The 15,224-nt window shown below is 41.8% G+C and overlaps 1 protein-coding gene across 1 annotated transcript; it reads right to left on the reverse strand.

Moving 5' to 3' along the window:
* Nucleotides 1–483: 483 nt before the first annotated feature.
* CLDN2 (claudin 2) lies at nt 484–13,069 on the reverse strand. Its single transcript, XM_036016506.1, has 2 exons — nt 12,909–13,069; nt 484–3,367 (listed from the first exon to the last, which is right to left on the reverse strand). Exon 2 carries the CDS (start codon nt 3,183–3,185, stop codon nt 2,490–2,492), a length of 696 nt encoding a protein of 231 aa, XP_035872399.1. The 5' UTR covers nt 3,186–3,367; nt 12,909–13,069; the 3' UTR covers nt 484–2,489.
* Between the last annotated feature and the right edge of the window lie 2,155 nt (nt 13,070–15,224).

The following is a 15,224-nucleotide window of genomic DNA, read 5'->3' on the forward strand; positions in this document are numbered from 1 at the left end:
ATTGTTTCCCTTGGGCAGCTTGGGGTACTGTGGCAGGTTCTTCCAACTGTCTGTAAATATTGTTGGATCAGCAGAGTCCTATTTTGGGAGTCAGGAAACTTTTGCACTAACACCAGCTGCATGACCCTGGGAAAACCCCATGAAGTATATGGACCTTAGTTTTCCCATATGCCAAATGGAGATTATTAGATCTATTTCACCTTTCTTACAATAGTGATTCAGAGGATTAAAGGAATAAACATACAGCAAATTTAGTAAATAAATGAAACAATTATTGTAAGGAGGAGCCTTGGGCAAGATGAACAGATTAAAGTTTCACTGGGGAGGAGGGGGTCTTACTTTCTTAATATCTTCAGAAAAGTCTAGAATTTTCTATTCACCCAGTGGGAAGAAAGACCAGCTTCCAACCTATCCTCCCCTTAGCCCAATTCTCTCCATCACACCTGCCTTGTATGGGCCCCTTTAAATAAATAAAAACAGTTATTCAATCAACAAATGTTTATTGATCATCTACCATATGTCAAGCACTCTTACAGAATGTCTTTATCTGTAAGTCTTGAGGATACATAGAAGTTTAAGATATGGTCCCTGCCCCTCAAAAGTTTTCAATGTACTTGTAAAATCAGATATTCGCACATAAAAATATAACTATGCATCAAATTGGTGAATGATAAGCATTAAAGAAGTGATTTGTACATTAAAGGAGGAGCAGGAGGGGGATGGAGTGGCCATAGGAGGCTCATTGAAGGAGGTGGTGCTAAGCAAGTTGTTCAGACATGAGGGAAACTTGGCAAAAGGGATAAGGCTTTCCAGTTTGGAAGAACATTTTAAACACAGGCAAGGAAGTAGAAAACATGTAAGGTATACTAGAGACAATCAATGGGCCCCTTCTGCTGACACTGAGGTTCAAGGAACTGTTCTGGAGTTTGTCAGAAGTTGGTCATGTTTAGACTGGTGAGGAAAAAAATGTCTTTGGTTCATTATGACTCTAACCCCCACCCCCACCCCAGAGGAAATGGAGCATTTTCAGGTCTTGGAGCTGGAACCATCTGGCTGGGGACCATTCTGTACTTTCCCACCTCACCTGTAATCCCAGGCAGCTGGTCAGCTATCACTCAGATCATGGCCAAAACACCTTGGGCTGGATTATTCCATGTGGAAGCCCTTGGATGCCTTTTAGCAACTTTGAAATGTCTAGTGAAGGATGTAGGGGAATATGAAGGGTGACAGGAGGCTCACCTTGTGCTGTGGTCTTTCAGAGGCTCTGTAGTGTGCTCTGTAGTAGACCCCTGGGGGTCTAATCTCAGCTTTGGGCTGATTTTCTATTATTCTTGAAGACTCTCTGGGGGTCTGACTCTCTCTGGCCCAATAAAAACACCTACTGGAGCACCTCACATGTCCACTCAACTTCTTAGATACAAAGCTTCTTATTCTTTTTGGGACAGCAGCATCAAGGAGTGATATCTTTTGCAGTCCCCCACAGCTCCCACACTGTCATCTCCCAGCCAAGGGCCATATCTTGAAAAGCTAGTTTCCCATTCCTAAGGAAACAATTGTGTAGGGCCCTTAGCCTTGTTGTTTAGCAGAAGGCTAGGTCAAGTGTACCAGAGGGAGGCAAGAACTTTAGTGAAAGTTGGAGCTGCAGCTTCTGAGTCAGTTCTGCAGTGGACTAAGAGAATGCTGCTACCTGGAGCTTTCCACCATATCTTCTTTCCTTGTGCTTCCCTCTACCTGTGGGATAGATCCCTAATCCACAAGTGTGAGGGAATTCTGAGAATTGCTCTAGGTGGTGGTTCTAGTATTTTTGGGTCCTCAGCTACCTTCCCTCCCTCTCATCCTACATCCAGTTGCTCTCTGTTCCCTCAGTACAGTGGGATGGCTCTATTTCTCTTCACACACAAAACAGTCTGGACACTGTGGAATCATAACAAGAGTAGGATGGAAGCTTCAGGGCCCATTAGTGGCTAATCATTTTCTTTGGAGGGAAGCTTGAGAAGGAGGTTAGAGCCATCTTCATAAAAGCCACTGCTCCTCCTTCTGCCAAATCCCAGCAATGAGCTGAGAGTCAACCTCAGCCAGAGGGAGGATCTTTGATCACAGAAAGGGTCAGCCTGTGGAATGTAATTAGTGAGTTTATGGATGCATTGGCAGGTAAAGCAAAGGGCAGATGGGAGTTTGTGGAGTCTGGCCTAGAGTAGGGGAATGGGTTTGGAGTTGAGGGTTGGGGGACTCAGAGTCTGGGGTAGGGGACCAAAGTGAAGGAAATGGAAAGGCTAGTTGGCATGCCTCTTGACAGTTCAACCTGGACACTGTCACATCAGCACCCATTTTTTGCCTTTTCTTGATCCCAAGGCCAAAGTCAGTCTATCCTCAGCAGCACCTTCTGACATGATCCAGTAGGAATGTCCCTCACCTGTGGCCCTGGTAGGGCTGTCCACCAGTTTTCAAAGACCCAGCCACCACCACCCCCAGCTCTGGCCCCTGGTTCTTCAAACATACCCTGTTAGGCTGTAGGAGTTAAACTCATTCTTGACTTTGGGTGGTTGACCAGGTCTTGGAGAGCTCCTAGTAGTAGTGAGGGGCTGAGCCTGATAGGCCTCAAAGTAGTTGGAGTGATTTCTCTGGGGTGAGCAAGAAAAGCAGAGGATGACTCCAGCTACCAGGGAGAATAGGGAGGAAATAATGCCCAGGTAAAGAGCCTCTCCAATTTCAAATTTCATACTGTCCGGCACCAGTGGAGAGTAGAATTCCCGTAGGATCCCATGAAGATTCCAGGCAACAGGAATGAAACTCAGGAGACCTCCAAGGATGAAGAAGACTCCACCCACTATCGCCACTCTGTTCTTGGCTCTGGAATTCTGGCAGAAGACTGTGCATCTCATGCCCACCACAGAGATAATGCAAGCCAATGAGGAGATTGCACTGGATGTCACCATCATGGCCTGCGCAGCCTGGATGTCAGGGGGCAGACCTAGGAGGGTGCTGTAGATGTCACACTGGGTGATGCCTGTGCTGTGTGTGGCACACTCCATCCAGAGTCCTTTGGAGAAGCCAACTGCTGTCACAATGCTGGCACCAACATAAGAACTTGTTCGCCAGCTGGGAAGCAGCATGGCCACCAAAGTGCCCAACAGCCCCAGAAGGCCCAGGATATAGCCTATAAGTTGGATGCCAAGAGAGGCCATGTCAGACCTCTCAGTAGAATTGTCTTCAGGGCTTGCTTTCTTGTGTTCCAGCTGCAGCTCTTGCTCCTTGAATCCCAGCCTCTATTTCCTCATTTCAGAGTGTCTCTGATACACTGACTTCTCTCCTCCTTACAAGTGTCTGTGAGTGGCCACAAGCAGGCTCAAGAAGGCATCTAGAAGACCTAAAAAATCCATAAACCAGATTAAATATTGACCAGAAGGTTATGAGAAACCAGAAAATGCTGGGTGCCTTTTGACCTTTGTTATCTTTAAAAATAACACATGAGAAAGGGAAAACAAAAACTTTGAAAGTGGAGCCAAAACCTCCCACATAGGCACATGACTTAGACTGGTATCCAGACAAAATCAGGGACCAGACAGGTGGCTGCTTTCTGAGAAGGTAGTGATGGCAGTGGCAGTTGTGGTGGCCATGTTAATTCCAGGTTAGGCTGTTGGCTGGAGCAGTTCCATCTCCAAGACCTTCTATTTAACACATTGCCCAGCAACAGTGTCACAGGGCCCCTCAGTTGCAGACTGAGGCCAAACTCCACAAGATTGATCAGGAGGAACAGGTACTAGGATATAGCCTTGGACTACAGGTTATTAGAGGCCTCCTGAATCTTCAAGAGTCTAGAAAGCATGGGTTTAGCTCTGGGTCCCTGCCCATGGTGAAAAACTACTGCAGGGCAGGTTGGGGCAGGCAACAAGGTCTTCTGTCTATACTCTAAGAGTTCAGGACCTCTAGGACCTGCCCAAACCCCCTTCTACAGGCTAATGTCAAGCCTCCTGCATATAAAATACACTCAGAAATTTCCCATCTGCTCTCCTAATAGATGGCCACAGCAGCCCTTGACATCTCAGTTGTTGTGGGTGGACTCTGGAGCAAAGGTTATTCTAGAGCCTGGATGGGGCCCTGGTACTCCCTGTTAGGGTAGACAGAGGAAAGGGAAGCTGAATAGAGGACTTTTGTAAGTAGAAAACATTTAAGTAAATGCTCATGATTTTGCAGTGTTCAAGGAGCCCTTACTCTTGGTTCAAGACACTAAGGGTCAAAAACATATCCTTCCTCCCATCCTCTGCAAGGCCCTCCTGCCCACTGACTTTTCAACTCACCATAATCTGGCTATTTCATTTTAGCCATCTTCAAAATTTCTTCTTACCTTACCCATCTCTCAAATGTGAATTTTCTTCAGACATCCATCCTTTTTCTCAATCAACGCTTTGTCCCTGAGCACACTTACGCACCCCCATGACTTAATCTCACACCCATTTATGGGCACTCCCCAATCTGTATTTCCAGCATAAACTTTCCCCCTAAACTTCAAGACTGCCACAAATCGCCTATTTAAAATGTCCATTTGGAAATCTCATAGGCACCTCAAATTCAATGTGTTTATTTTTTAAGATTAAAAAAAAAAGATTTTATTTTTTTTCCTATTTTTAGAGGGAGGGGAAGGGAAGGAGAAAGAGGGAGAGAAACATCAATGTGTGGTTGCCTCTTGCATGCCCCATACTGGGGACCTGGCCTGCAACCCAGGCATGTGCCCTGACTGAGAATTGAACAAGTGACCCTTTGGTTGGCAGGCCGACATTCAGTTCCCTGAGCTACACCAGCCAAAGCTCAAATTCAATGTGTTTAAAAGAGAAATCATCATCTCTCCCATTGCACCCCTCCCCAAATAGTTCTTTCCTGGGTTCCCCATGGACAGAGAATGATATCTCTATTCATCTCCCTGTGCTAGACCAAAATTGTGGGAGTCATTCTTTACACCTCTCTCACACTTATCCCTCACTCTGTATTGTTACTGTTTCACCAATTCTATCTTTTGACTATACCTCAAACCCAAGGATCTACCTCTCCATCCCCATTGCTTCTTCCCCAGTTCAGGACTTCTTCATGCTCCCTCCTCTGGACTTCCTAACTAGTTTTATTTTCAGTCTTGCCTCCTCCAATTCATTCTCCATGCTGTTGCTAAGGTGATCTTTCAACACATTAATGTGATCAAGGCAGTACTCTACGTAAACATTCCAGTGGCTTCCCACCATGTAAAGAATAAAGTTCAAACTTATTTGTATTGTATGACCTCTCGAGCTTCATCTCTTGTTATTCTCCTCCTCTTACTCTATGCTCTGGCTGAACTAAATTACTTTCAGTTCTTCAATCAGATCATGTTGTCTTTTGCTTACAAACCTGAACCCAGGCTGTTACTTCCATGCAGCATTCCCAGCATTCTTCTCCTTCTGTTTAGCGCCTTCTCATGCTTTAGTATTCAGCTGAGATGTCTTTTACTTTGGCCAGGATCAAGTTTTCCTCTTCCATGTTCTTACAATATCATGTGTTTACTTATCTCCATCATAGCAATAAGCATAATAGAAGCACTTATGTAGCATTTCCTGTGTGACCATTATAAGTACTTCACAAGTCTTAACTCAATATCACAGTAACACTTTGTGGTACAAAAATCCCTATTATACAGATGAGGAAATTGTTTAAATTTCTTGTTGAAATCCTTATTCTCCCCTACTACTCCGTGAGCTACTTGAAGCCAAGGACTGTATCTTATTCATCTCTGTATCTCACTCAGGTGACTTAGAACCCCCAGAGTGGTGACAGAGAGACAAAGAGAGAGATACAGACAAAAAGAGGGACACAGAAAAACAAACAGTTTCACCATTTTATGTGTTGCATATACATTTGTTGAATATCTTGTCTCTTCGACCAAACTCTAAACAATTTGAGGGAGGAAGCCGTGTATTAAATTTGTTGTGCCTCTACAATACTGGGCGCACAGTTGATAGTTAATGGTATTCATCCATGAAGGATATGACAATGCCAATGTTGATGCACAGTAGTACAGAGCAGAGGCCAAGAAACATTTGATAGGAGGTGGGAAGGGAAATCTCGTTTGAACATCAGCTCTGTCATTTACCAGCTATGATCCTGTGCAAGTCCTTTCAGGCATTGGTTTTCTTATTGCTAAATGGGGCACAATTCCTGATCCTGACTGTGCATTCCACTGAGCCTTCAGTGCTGCCTGGAAGTCCTTGTGCATCTCTCTGGTGAGCATCTCCAGGTGACTACTTCAAATATTCACTCTTTTTGAGCCACTCTCTATTTACCCTTTGCAGGTATTATCTTATCCAGAGCATTCTCTTTGCAGCCAAGATTCTTAAGCAAGCCAGTTAATATTGATGTCTCTACTTCCCTCTCCCACTCACTTCTCAACCCTCTGCAGTCTTGATTTTGCCATTAGCCCTGCATCAAAATTATTGTCACTAAGATTACCAATAATTTTCTTATCCCAAAATCCAGTGGTCATATCTCTGTCATCTCACCTTGTCCCTCTCCTTCATAAAACCATCTTCTCCCTTGCTTTCTGTAACACCACTCCCAGTTTTCCCTGCCCCTCAAAATGGTTCTCCTTTATAAGTTCTTCTTCTTCTGCCCATTTTATAAATCTGACTATTCCACCCAAGGTTTATCAAGACTTCTGGATTTTTCATTATTCACATTCTCCATGGGTGACCTTTCCACTGTGTCTCTATAGCAATGACTTCTAAGTCTAGACCTCTAGCACAGATCTCACTCCTGAACTCAAGATTTGTATGTTAATCTGCACTTGGAATGGAATGACCCCAACTGAATGTTTTAATGGCACTTCAAACTCAATAATTGCAAAGCTGAAGTCATCTGCCCCCTTCTCTATGTACCCCCAAACCTTCACATAGTGTTCTGTATTTCAATGGGGCCACCACTCATTCAATAACCCAAGCCAGTCATCCTTGAGTCCTCACTTCTTCTTGACATAGAGTCATTTATGATGTCCTATCATATCTACTATCAAAATATACCTGAATAAATCCACTTTTTCCCCATTTCCATTGCCTAAACTTTAGTTCAAATGATGCAGCTATTATCTCTTGTCCATTTGGAAATCTCATAGGCACCTCAAATTGGTCTCTGTAATTCCACTTTTGCTCTGCTTCTGTAATCAATTATCCATCCACTAGTCAAGGATCTTTCTAAAATGGAAATCATAAGTGCTACCCCACCTCTTTGTTATGCTTAAAAATACTTCAGTATGTCTTACTTGCTTTCAGAATGAAGTTACAACTTTCTAGCCCAGGAGGCCAGGAAAGCCCTCTGTTTTCTGACTCCTGCTTTTCCTCCCAGCTTCAAGCCATACACACACATATACACACACTCTCACACATTCTGGTCATACCTGAATACATGTATTTCTCTGAATTTGCCTTTCTCTCTGTCTCCAAGCCCTTACATATGCTATTCTACCACCCACCCTTTGCCTGACTAATTGCTAGCCATTCTTCAAGACTCCTCTGTTTGAAACATTCCTTGGACCCCTCTTCCTACCCAGCTTGGGTTAAATACTTTTCCTTTGTACTTCCAATCTATGTCTTGGCTTCGACTGAATGTTGGTGAGCTATTTTGAATTCTTTGGGGAAAAGACTTCCTGCCTCACAGAGGAGCAGTTCCTGCTTCAGCCCTTTTGGGATGATGGCAGAACAGCCTAGCTTGAGTTTCCCATGGAATTCAACAGTGTCCCCAACAAGAGATTCTACCCCCAGACCCAATCTTGACTTAGTTGAAATAAGTATGAAAGTGTTTTGTCAGGGGGAGGAAGACCAAGTCAAAAATACCATCAGTGAGGTTTGGAATCTCTAAAGAATCTGACTTAGCATAGCTGGGCAGGAGGAAGAACAAACTGTTGAAGCTTATTCAATGGGAGAAATGGTCCAATGCAGCTTTCAACAATGGCCAGGAAGGCAGGGGTGGACAAAATGGTAAGTGGCTGGTTGGTGGTCCTGGTTAGATTCTATTTCTGTTTGTGTAATGAGCAGTAGGTAGTTTAGAGAAAGAGTACTGGCCTGAGAATCAGAACACCTTGGAAATTCCTATCATTGTGAACTGGCATGAGTATTTTCGTTCTTTTTTAAAAAAAATATTTTATTTATCTATTTTTAGAGTGAGGGAAAGGGAAGGTGAGAGAGGGGGAGAAACAACAATGCATGGTTGCCTCTAGCACACCCCTTAATGGGGACCTGGGTCACAGCCTAGGCATGTGCCCTGACTGGGAATCAAAACTGCAACCCTTTGGTTCAGAGGCAGGCACTCAATCCACTGAGCCACACCAGCCAGGGCTATTTTCTTTTTTTCTTTTTTTTTTCTGGGGGGGGGGGGGGGCATTTTATATAATGATTATTGTATTTTTTTTGCCATACCTTTTAGTCCCCTTATACCCACCCCTAATAATCACCACACTGTTGTCCATGCCCACGAGTCCTTCACCCTTTTTGTTCAATCTCTTTACCCCCTACCCTTCCCCCAACACTAGCTGTCATCCTGCTCTCTGAGTCTGTCAAAATAATGAAGCTGAGACTAATTGGCTCCAAGATAGACAGTATGGTTTGGCAAGAAAAGAGCCTGGGCTTCGGAGTCAGACAAGGATTTGTTTTTGCCTCTGCACTCTCTAGCTGTATGGTCTTGGAAGAGTCACTTCAATTTTTCACACTTTAGTTTACTCATCTGTGAAATGAGAATGACACCTTCCTCTCAATGTGGTCATGGAAGATAGTAGGTCCTCAAAAAATGGTTAACTGTATTCTAAGCATATTGATGACATAAAGGATAAAGTGAAAGTCATACCAAAATGTGTGTGCCTTGGTTCTTCTTAGAACATGTTCAGGAAGTCCCCTACCATCTCTAGGCCCTAATGTGTTTCTCTCCAAGATTTTGAGTCTCAAGTTAGGTAATGGGGACAGGAAGCCACTTTGACAAATATAGCAGACTGAACAGCTGTTAGAAGCAGGCAGCTCTAAAAGAAATTCCTCTCTGTGAGGAATCCTCCTAGAAGTCAAGACTCGGCTACTTTGGAGTAACAGAGGACTCTAAACCTTGCCAGCTGAACTTGTTTTCTGGACATAGGACTCACACTTTCCATGGCCCAAAGGTTGGGCAAGAAGGCTTCATTTAGCAGTTTCTAAGTTGACCACTTATTTCCTGGACACTTGCTCCTCTAGTCCTCCTACATCTTTCCCAAGAGTTTTCTGAATGGAACCCATGCTTTGGGAGCACCCTTATAAGACTAAGTGGGATAGGACAGGTGGGTGTCCACACTCAAGGAAATACCTTATGTGACATTTTGGGGGTGATGGAAGCCACCACAACCCTCTTCTGCCAGTCAGCTTCCTTTTTCCATCCCTTGACCTCATAGCACATCACAAGAATCTGAGACACTTGCTCTCCTCTCTACATCACACTCCCAGGTGCCAAGGGCTGTACTAAGTGGTGAAGCCATTCCTTTGAAGCCCTACCTTGTGTAAACTTTGTCCTTGGAGCGGTTCACCTTTCTTTCTGTATCAATTGACTAATGACAGCTCAGGGAACTGCAACTGGATTGAGAGAATTTCTAAATGCTTTAAAAATAAGTTTAATTTTCCCTCTGTCAAATATTAATTGACTATTATTGTGGGTTTATTTCTAGGCTATCTATTCTGTTCTATTGATCTATGTGTCTGTTTTGATGCCAGTACCATGCTGTTTTGATTACTATAGCCTTATAGTAATGCTTCATATTAAGTAGTGTGATTCCTCTAACTTTGTTCTTCTTTCTCAGTATTGCTGCTGCTGTGGGGTATGGGGGTGGCTTTTGTGGTTCCATATAAGTCTTCGAAGAATTTCATTGAATGTACAGATTGCTTTGAGTAGCATGGACATATTAATGATGTTAATCCTTCCAATCCATGAACACGGTATGTGCTTCCACTTATTTGTATCTTCTTTTATTTTTTTTTCAGTGTCTTGTAATTTTCCAAGTACAGGTGTTTTACATCCTTAGTTAGGTTTATTCTTAGGTATTTTATTCTTTTTGAAGTAATTGTTAATAGGATAGTTTTTCTCAATTTCCTTTTTGTTAGTTCATTATTGACATATAAAAATGCAACTAATTTCTAGATATAAACTTTATATCTGGCTACTTTGCTGAATTCATTTATCAGTTCTAGTAGTTTCTTGGTGAAGTATTTGGGGTTCTCTATGTACAATATCATGTCACCTGCAAATAACGACAGTTTTACTTCTTTCTTTCCAATTTGGATGTCTTTTAGTTCTTCTTCTTGTCTGATTGCTGTGCCTAGGACTTCCAGTACTACGTTGAATAAGAGTGGTGAAAGAAGACATCCTTGTCTTGTTTCCCCAGAGGAAGCAAGCACATACAATGGGCTAAAGATAGTTTATTCAATAAATGATTATGGGAAAATTGGACAGATACATGAAGAAAAACAAAACTAGATCACCTTATTACACCATGCAGAAAAATAAATTCAAAATGGATCAAATACTTGAATGTTAGACCTGAAACCATAAAAATCCTAAGAGAATACATAGGTAGCCAAATTTCAGACATTACTCATAGGGATTTTTTATAGGGTATATCTCCCCAGGCAAGGGAAATCAAAGAAAAAATAAAAATAAATGGGACTTCATCAAACTAAAAAGTTTTTGCACAGCAAAGGAAACCATCAACAAAACAAAAAGACAGCACACAAGATGGAAGAAGATATTTGCTGATACATAAGATAAGGGCTTAATATCCAAAATCTATAAAGAATTTACCAAACTCAAAACCAAAAAAACAAGCCCAAGTTAAAAATGGGCAAAGAACCTGAAATGACACTTCTCCAAAGAGGACAAACAGATGGCCAATAGACATAAGAAAAGAGGCTCAACATAACTAACCATCAGAGAAATGCAAACTAAAACCACAATGAGATACCATTTCACCCCTATCAAAATGACTATCATCAATAAATCAACAAACAAGTGCTGGCAAAGATGTAAAGAAAGTGAAACTCTCTTGCACTGTTGGTGGGAATGCACACTTGTGCACCCACTGTGGAAAGCAGTATGTATATACTTCAAATAATTAAAAAAATGAGTCTACCTTTTAACTCAGTGTTCCCACTTCTAGGAATGTAACTGAAGGAACACAAAACACTAATTCTAAAGAACATAAGCACCCCTATGTTCATTGCAGTGTTATTTACAATTGCCAACATATGGAAGTAGCCCAAGTATATCATCAGTAGATGAGTGGATAGAACTACATGACATTTACACAATGGAATACTACTCAGCCATAAAAAAGAAAATTTAATCCTTTGCAATGGTATGGATGGACCTGGAGAACATAATGCTAAGTGAAATAAGCCTGTCGGAGAAAGACAAATACCATATTATTTTACTCATATGTGTAATCTAATGAACAAACTGAACTAACAAGGAAAATGGGGACAGACTCATAAGTGGTGAGCAGGATAATAGCTATGGGGTGGTTAGGGGGTGGAGGGACTGAGCATAAAGGAAAAAGGACTCATGGACATGGACAACAGTGTGGTGAATAGTGGGAATGGAGTATAAGGGGGCTAAATGAAAAATGGAAAAAAATACAATGAAGACTAAATCAAAATAAGTAAATAAATAAAAGTAAGTTTAATTTTGTCCTGATCATCAAAGTAAAGCACTCCCATTTTTTGGAAGCTAGAACATTCAGAAAGGAAAAAAATCAGAAAACAAACATCAGCTACAGTCTCCCCAGCTAAAATACTGTTAATGCTTTGGTTCAAATTCTGTTTTCAAAGAGGATACTTGATAAGAATAATGTCTCTATCCAAAGAAGGAATTTATTTTGTTTTTATTGAGAGATAATTGACATAAAACATTATATTAGTTTTAGGTGTAGGACATAATGATTTGATATATGTATACATTGCAAAATAATCATGACAGTAAGTTTAGCTAACACCCATCACCATATAGTTACATTTTTCCTCTTTTTTCTTGTGATAAGAAATTTTAAGATCCATTATCTTAGTAACTTGCAAATATACAATACAGTATTGTTAACTATAGTCTCCATCACTGTACATTACATCCCCAGGATTTATTTAACTTATAACTGAAGTTTGTACCTTTTGACTGCCTTCATTCATTTCACCCACCCACTCCCACTCCATTCCTGCCTCTGGCAGCCGCCAATCCATTCTCTGTATCTGTGAGCTCATTTTTTTTTTCAGATTTCACGTATAGGTGAGATCATACAGTATTTGTCTGACCGGCTTATTACACTTGGCATAATGTGCTCAAGATTTATCCATGCTCTCATAAATGGCATGATTTCCTTCAAAGAAGGAATTTCTAATGACAGACATTTAGACCAGGGGAGAGTTATTTAAGGACTTGAAGGGGAGACTTTATGACTTCAGTCAAATTCCCTCTCCTGCTGACTCCCTAAACCTTCATGCTGAGGAAGGCACTGATCTAGGCTATGAGGGAGCACCCTTTCCAATCCTGCTTAGCCACCTCCCAAGTTATACAGAGGGGTGAACTGTAGCTCCCTTCTTTCCATCCTTTTATCTCAGTCCTTTTGCCCTCAAAAGCACCATTCAGAAAACATTATCTGATTTGGAGAGTACTTCTTCTAGCCCTGTAGTTTCAAAGACTGGAAACTTTGTGGTAGCCTTGAGGAAACAAATACTACCAACCCATGTACTACCTGAATTTTCCCTTTTGTGCCCTTCCCTCAGAAAACCAAGGTGGTCCAGTGAGACTGCACCATGGGCCAAATTGGCAGCAACTAGGAAGCAAGAGATCACCTAAGTGAGCTTAAAAGGCAGCAAATGAATCAGAATTAAGACACTTACAAAGCAGTTCTTTTGCAGAGCCTTGGAGGAGACGTATGACCCTGGAGAGAATCCTGAAGAGATTCTGAAGGAAGGGAGCAAGGTGCAAGGGGCCCTAGGCTGAGGTGATAAAGGATTTATAATTGTTACCAACAGGTTTGCAAAATCCATCTGCCAATCTCAGCCTTGGATCAGAGACTTATTACAGATCAGAATTAAACCCCTGGAGGCTGTGGAAGATTGAGGTACTTTAAAAAAAAGTGTGGTGAGTTTTGTATTTTTCCTGTCAAAAACTCCAGCTGGGCTTTTGTGTGGTGAACTCTGTGAGGCCAGGAGAGGCTTTGGGGGGAGAAATTTAGCCCAAGGAGGAATTTGGAACATTTCAGCTTTGGGAATAGGGAGAGGAGGGTGTTCTCTTGTGCCCATCAGGTGTTCCTGGCTAGTGGCCTTATAGCCCAGCAGGAAGTAAGCCTCATAACACAGCCAGTGAGCTAGTACCCAAGCAACCATGTGCTGCTTATAGCCCACAGACTCTTCCACCCAGATATGTTTTTCAGCAAGCCCCTGACCCTACCCCATTCCTAAGGTTGACCCCAAGATACAAGGGCAAACATGTTTACTATAGATGAGTTCAAAGAGCAGGTCTCTACAAGATGGGACAGAGGTGTCTATGAAAACCATGGGCCTCCCCTTTGTATCACACACAGGAGTGCCATTCCCTATATTATTTCAGTCTTCCACAAGGTCTCTGGAGTGAAGTACAGAGATTCTTTCCTCTCCAAATGGAAAAAAAACCCACAAGATTTCCTTTTTTTTTCTGATAAAAAATACTAAATATTAATGCAAAGTATTCAGAAAATAAAGTGAAGAAGAAAATAGAGGTCTTGATAATACCACCAGCTATAGGTATAATGTTAATCATTGTTAACATTTTGTTGTACTATAAAAGACATGAATAGAAATATTTTTTACAAAATTGAATCACATTATATCTTATAATTTTGTAATCTATCATTTCTAAATAATGTAATGATATGATATTGACATGGTCCACTGACATTGTCCTATTTCTGTCAGTTAGAAAAAGAGATTTGGATCATTCTCTTATGGCTGCACTGTATTCTATTATATAGAAATGTAATTTATTTAACCATTAACTATTAGACATTTTTGTTATTTCCATTTTCACTATTATAACCTAGAATCTTTTCACATAATACTGAAAAATTCCTAGGAATAGAATAGCTGGGACAAAGAGGATGCATGTTTTAAAGGCAAAACAACATATTACATAAGTAAGGCAGCTATTAGTATTTCCAGATGAGAAAGCTTAGGCTCTGTTAGATGAAATGAATGAGTTACCCAGCATCTCTAGTTGAGTAATAATAGTTAGACCTAGAATCTAGGTCTCACAATGTCTGGTTCAGTAAATTTTCCAATGTACCACACTGACTTCCTCCCAAAGATTCCTCTGTAAAAATGAGAAGACTAGAATTTCTGGTCAAGATGGAGGCATAGGTAGATATATCTTGCCTCACTGCACAACCATAAGAAGGAACACAACTAACTTAAAAGTGAAAAACACCCAGAACTGCTAGAAAATCACCCAGAAAAACACCCAGAACTATATGGAAGTCTGATAACCAAGGATTTAAAGAACCTATATTCATCCAGACAAGTAGGAGGGGTAGAAATGGGGATCTGGGGACGGAGAAGTGGCAAGGTGACTGCAGTCAGAAGAATGGGCAGCCCCACATTCACATGTGGTGGATAAAAATTAGGGAGACAGCTTGTGAGTGAGTGAGCCCAGCCCCAGGCCAGACCACACAGCCCAGGGCTCCAGCAAAGCCTCTTAAGCCTCTTAATTTCGGGCTATAAACCAAGTGGGGGTTGGGGTGGCAGAAGACACTGCCAGAGTACCCAGAATGTATGCAAACCCACCCACCCTGGGAACAACAATAAGGACAGCAGCCGAAGGGATGCTAGTCACACACAGAAGTAGATGAAGTGACTAGAAATGGGGTGAGGGCCAGGAAAGGCCCCCATAAGCCAGTCAGCTGTGGCATTGTCCCCCCCTCTTTAACCCCTCCCCCATACGAAGTCACATTTACCGATCCCTGGTGAATATCAAAGGCTCTGCCCCATATGATTTAACTAGTGTGCTAAAATAGAATCAAAGCAGCTCTACCTAGTACACAGACACAGGGAGGCTACCAAAATCAGGAGACAAAGAAATATGGCCTAAATGAGGAAGCAGAACAGAATCTCAGAAAAAGAACTAAGCGATGCGGAGATAGCCAACCTATTAGCCTCAGAGTTCAAAACACTGGTGGTCAG

This window comes from Phyllostomus discolor, chromosome X (assembly GCF_004126475.2).
Source record: "Phyllostomus discolor isolate MPI-MPIP mPhyDis1 chromosome X, mPhyDis1.pri.v3, whole genome shotgun sequence".
In the NCBI taxonomy this organism is placed as follows: Eukaryota; Metazoa; Chordata; class Mammalia; order Chiroptera; family Phyllostomidae; genus Phyllostomus; species Phyllostomus discolor.

Excerpts from the sequence above, each read along its gene's own strand:
- CLDN2 (XM_036016506.1), bottom strand. The coding sequence starts at position 3,185 with ATGGCCTCTCTTGGCATCCAACTTATAGGCTATATCCTGGGCCTTCTG.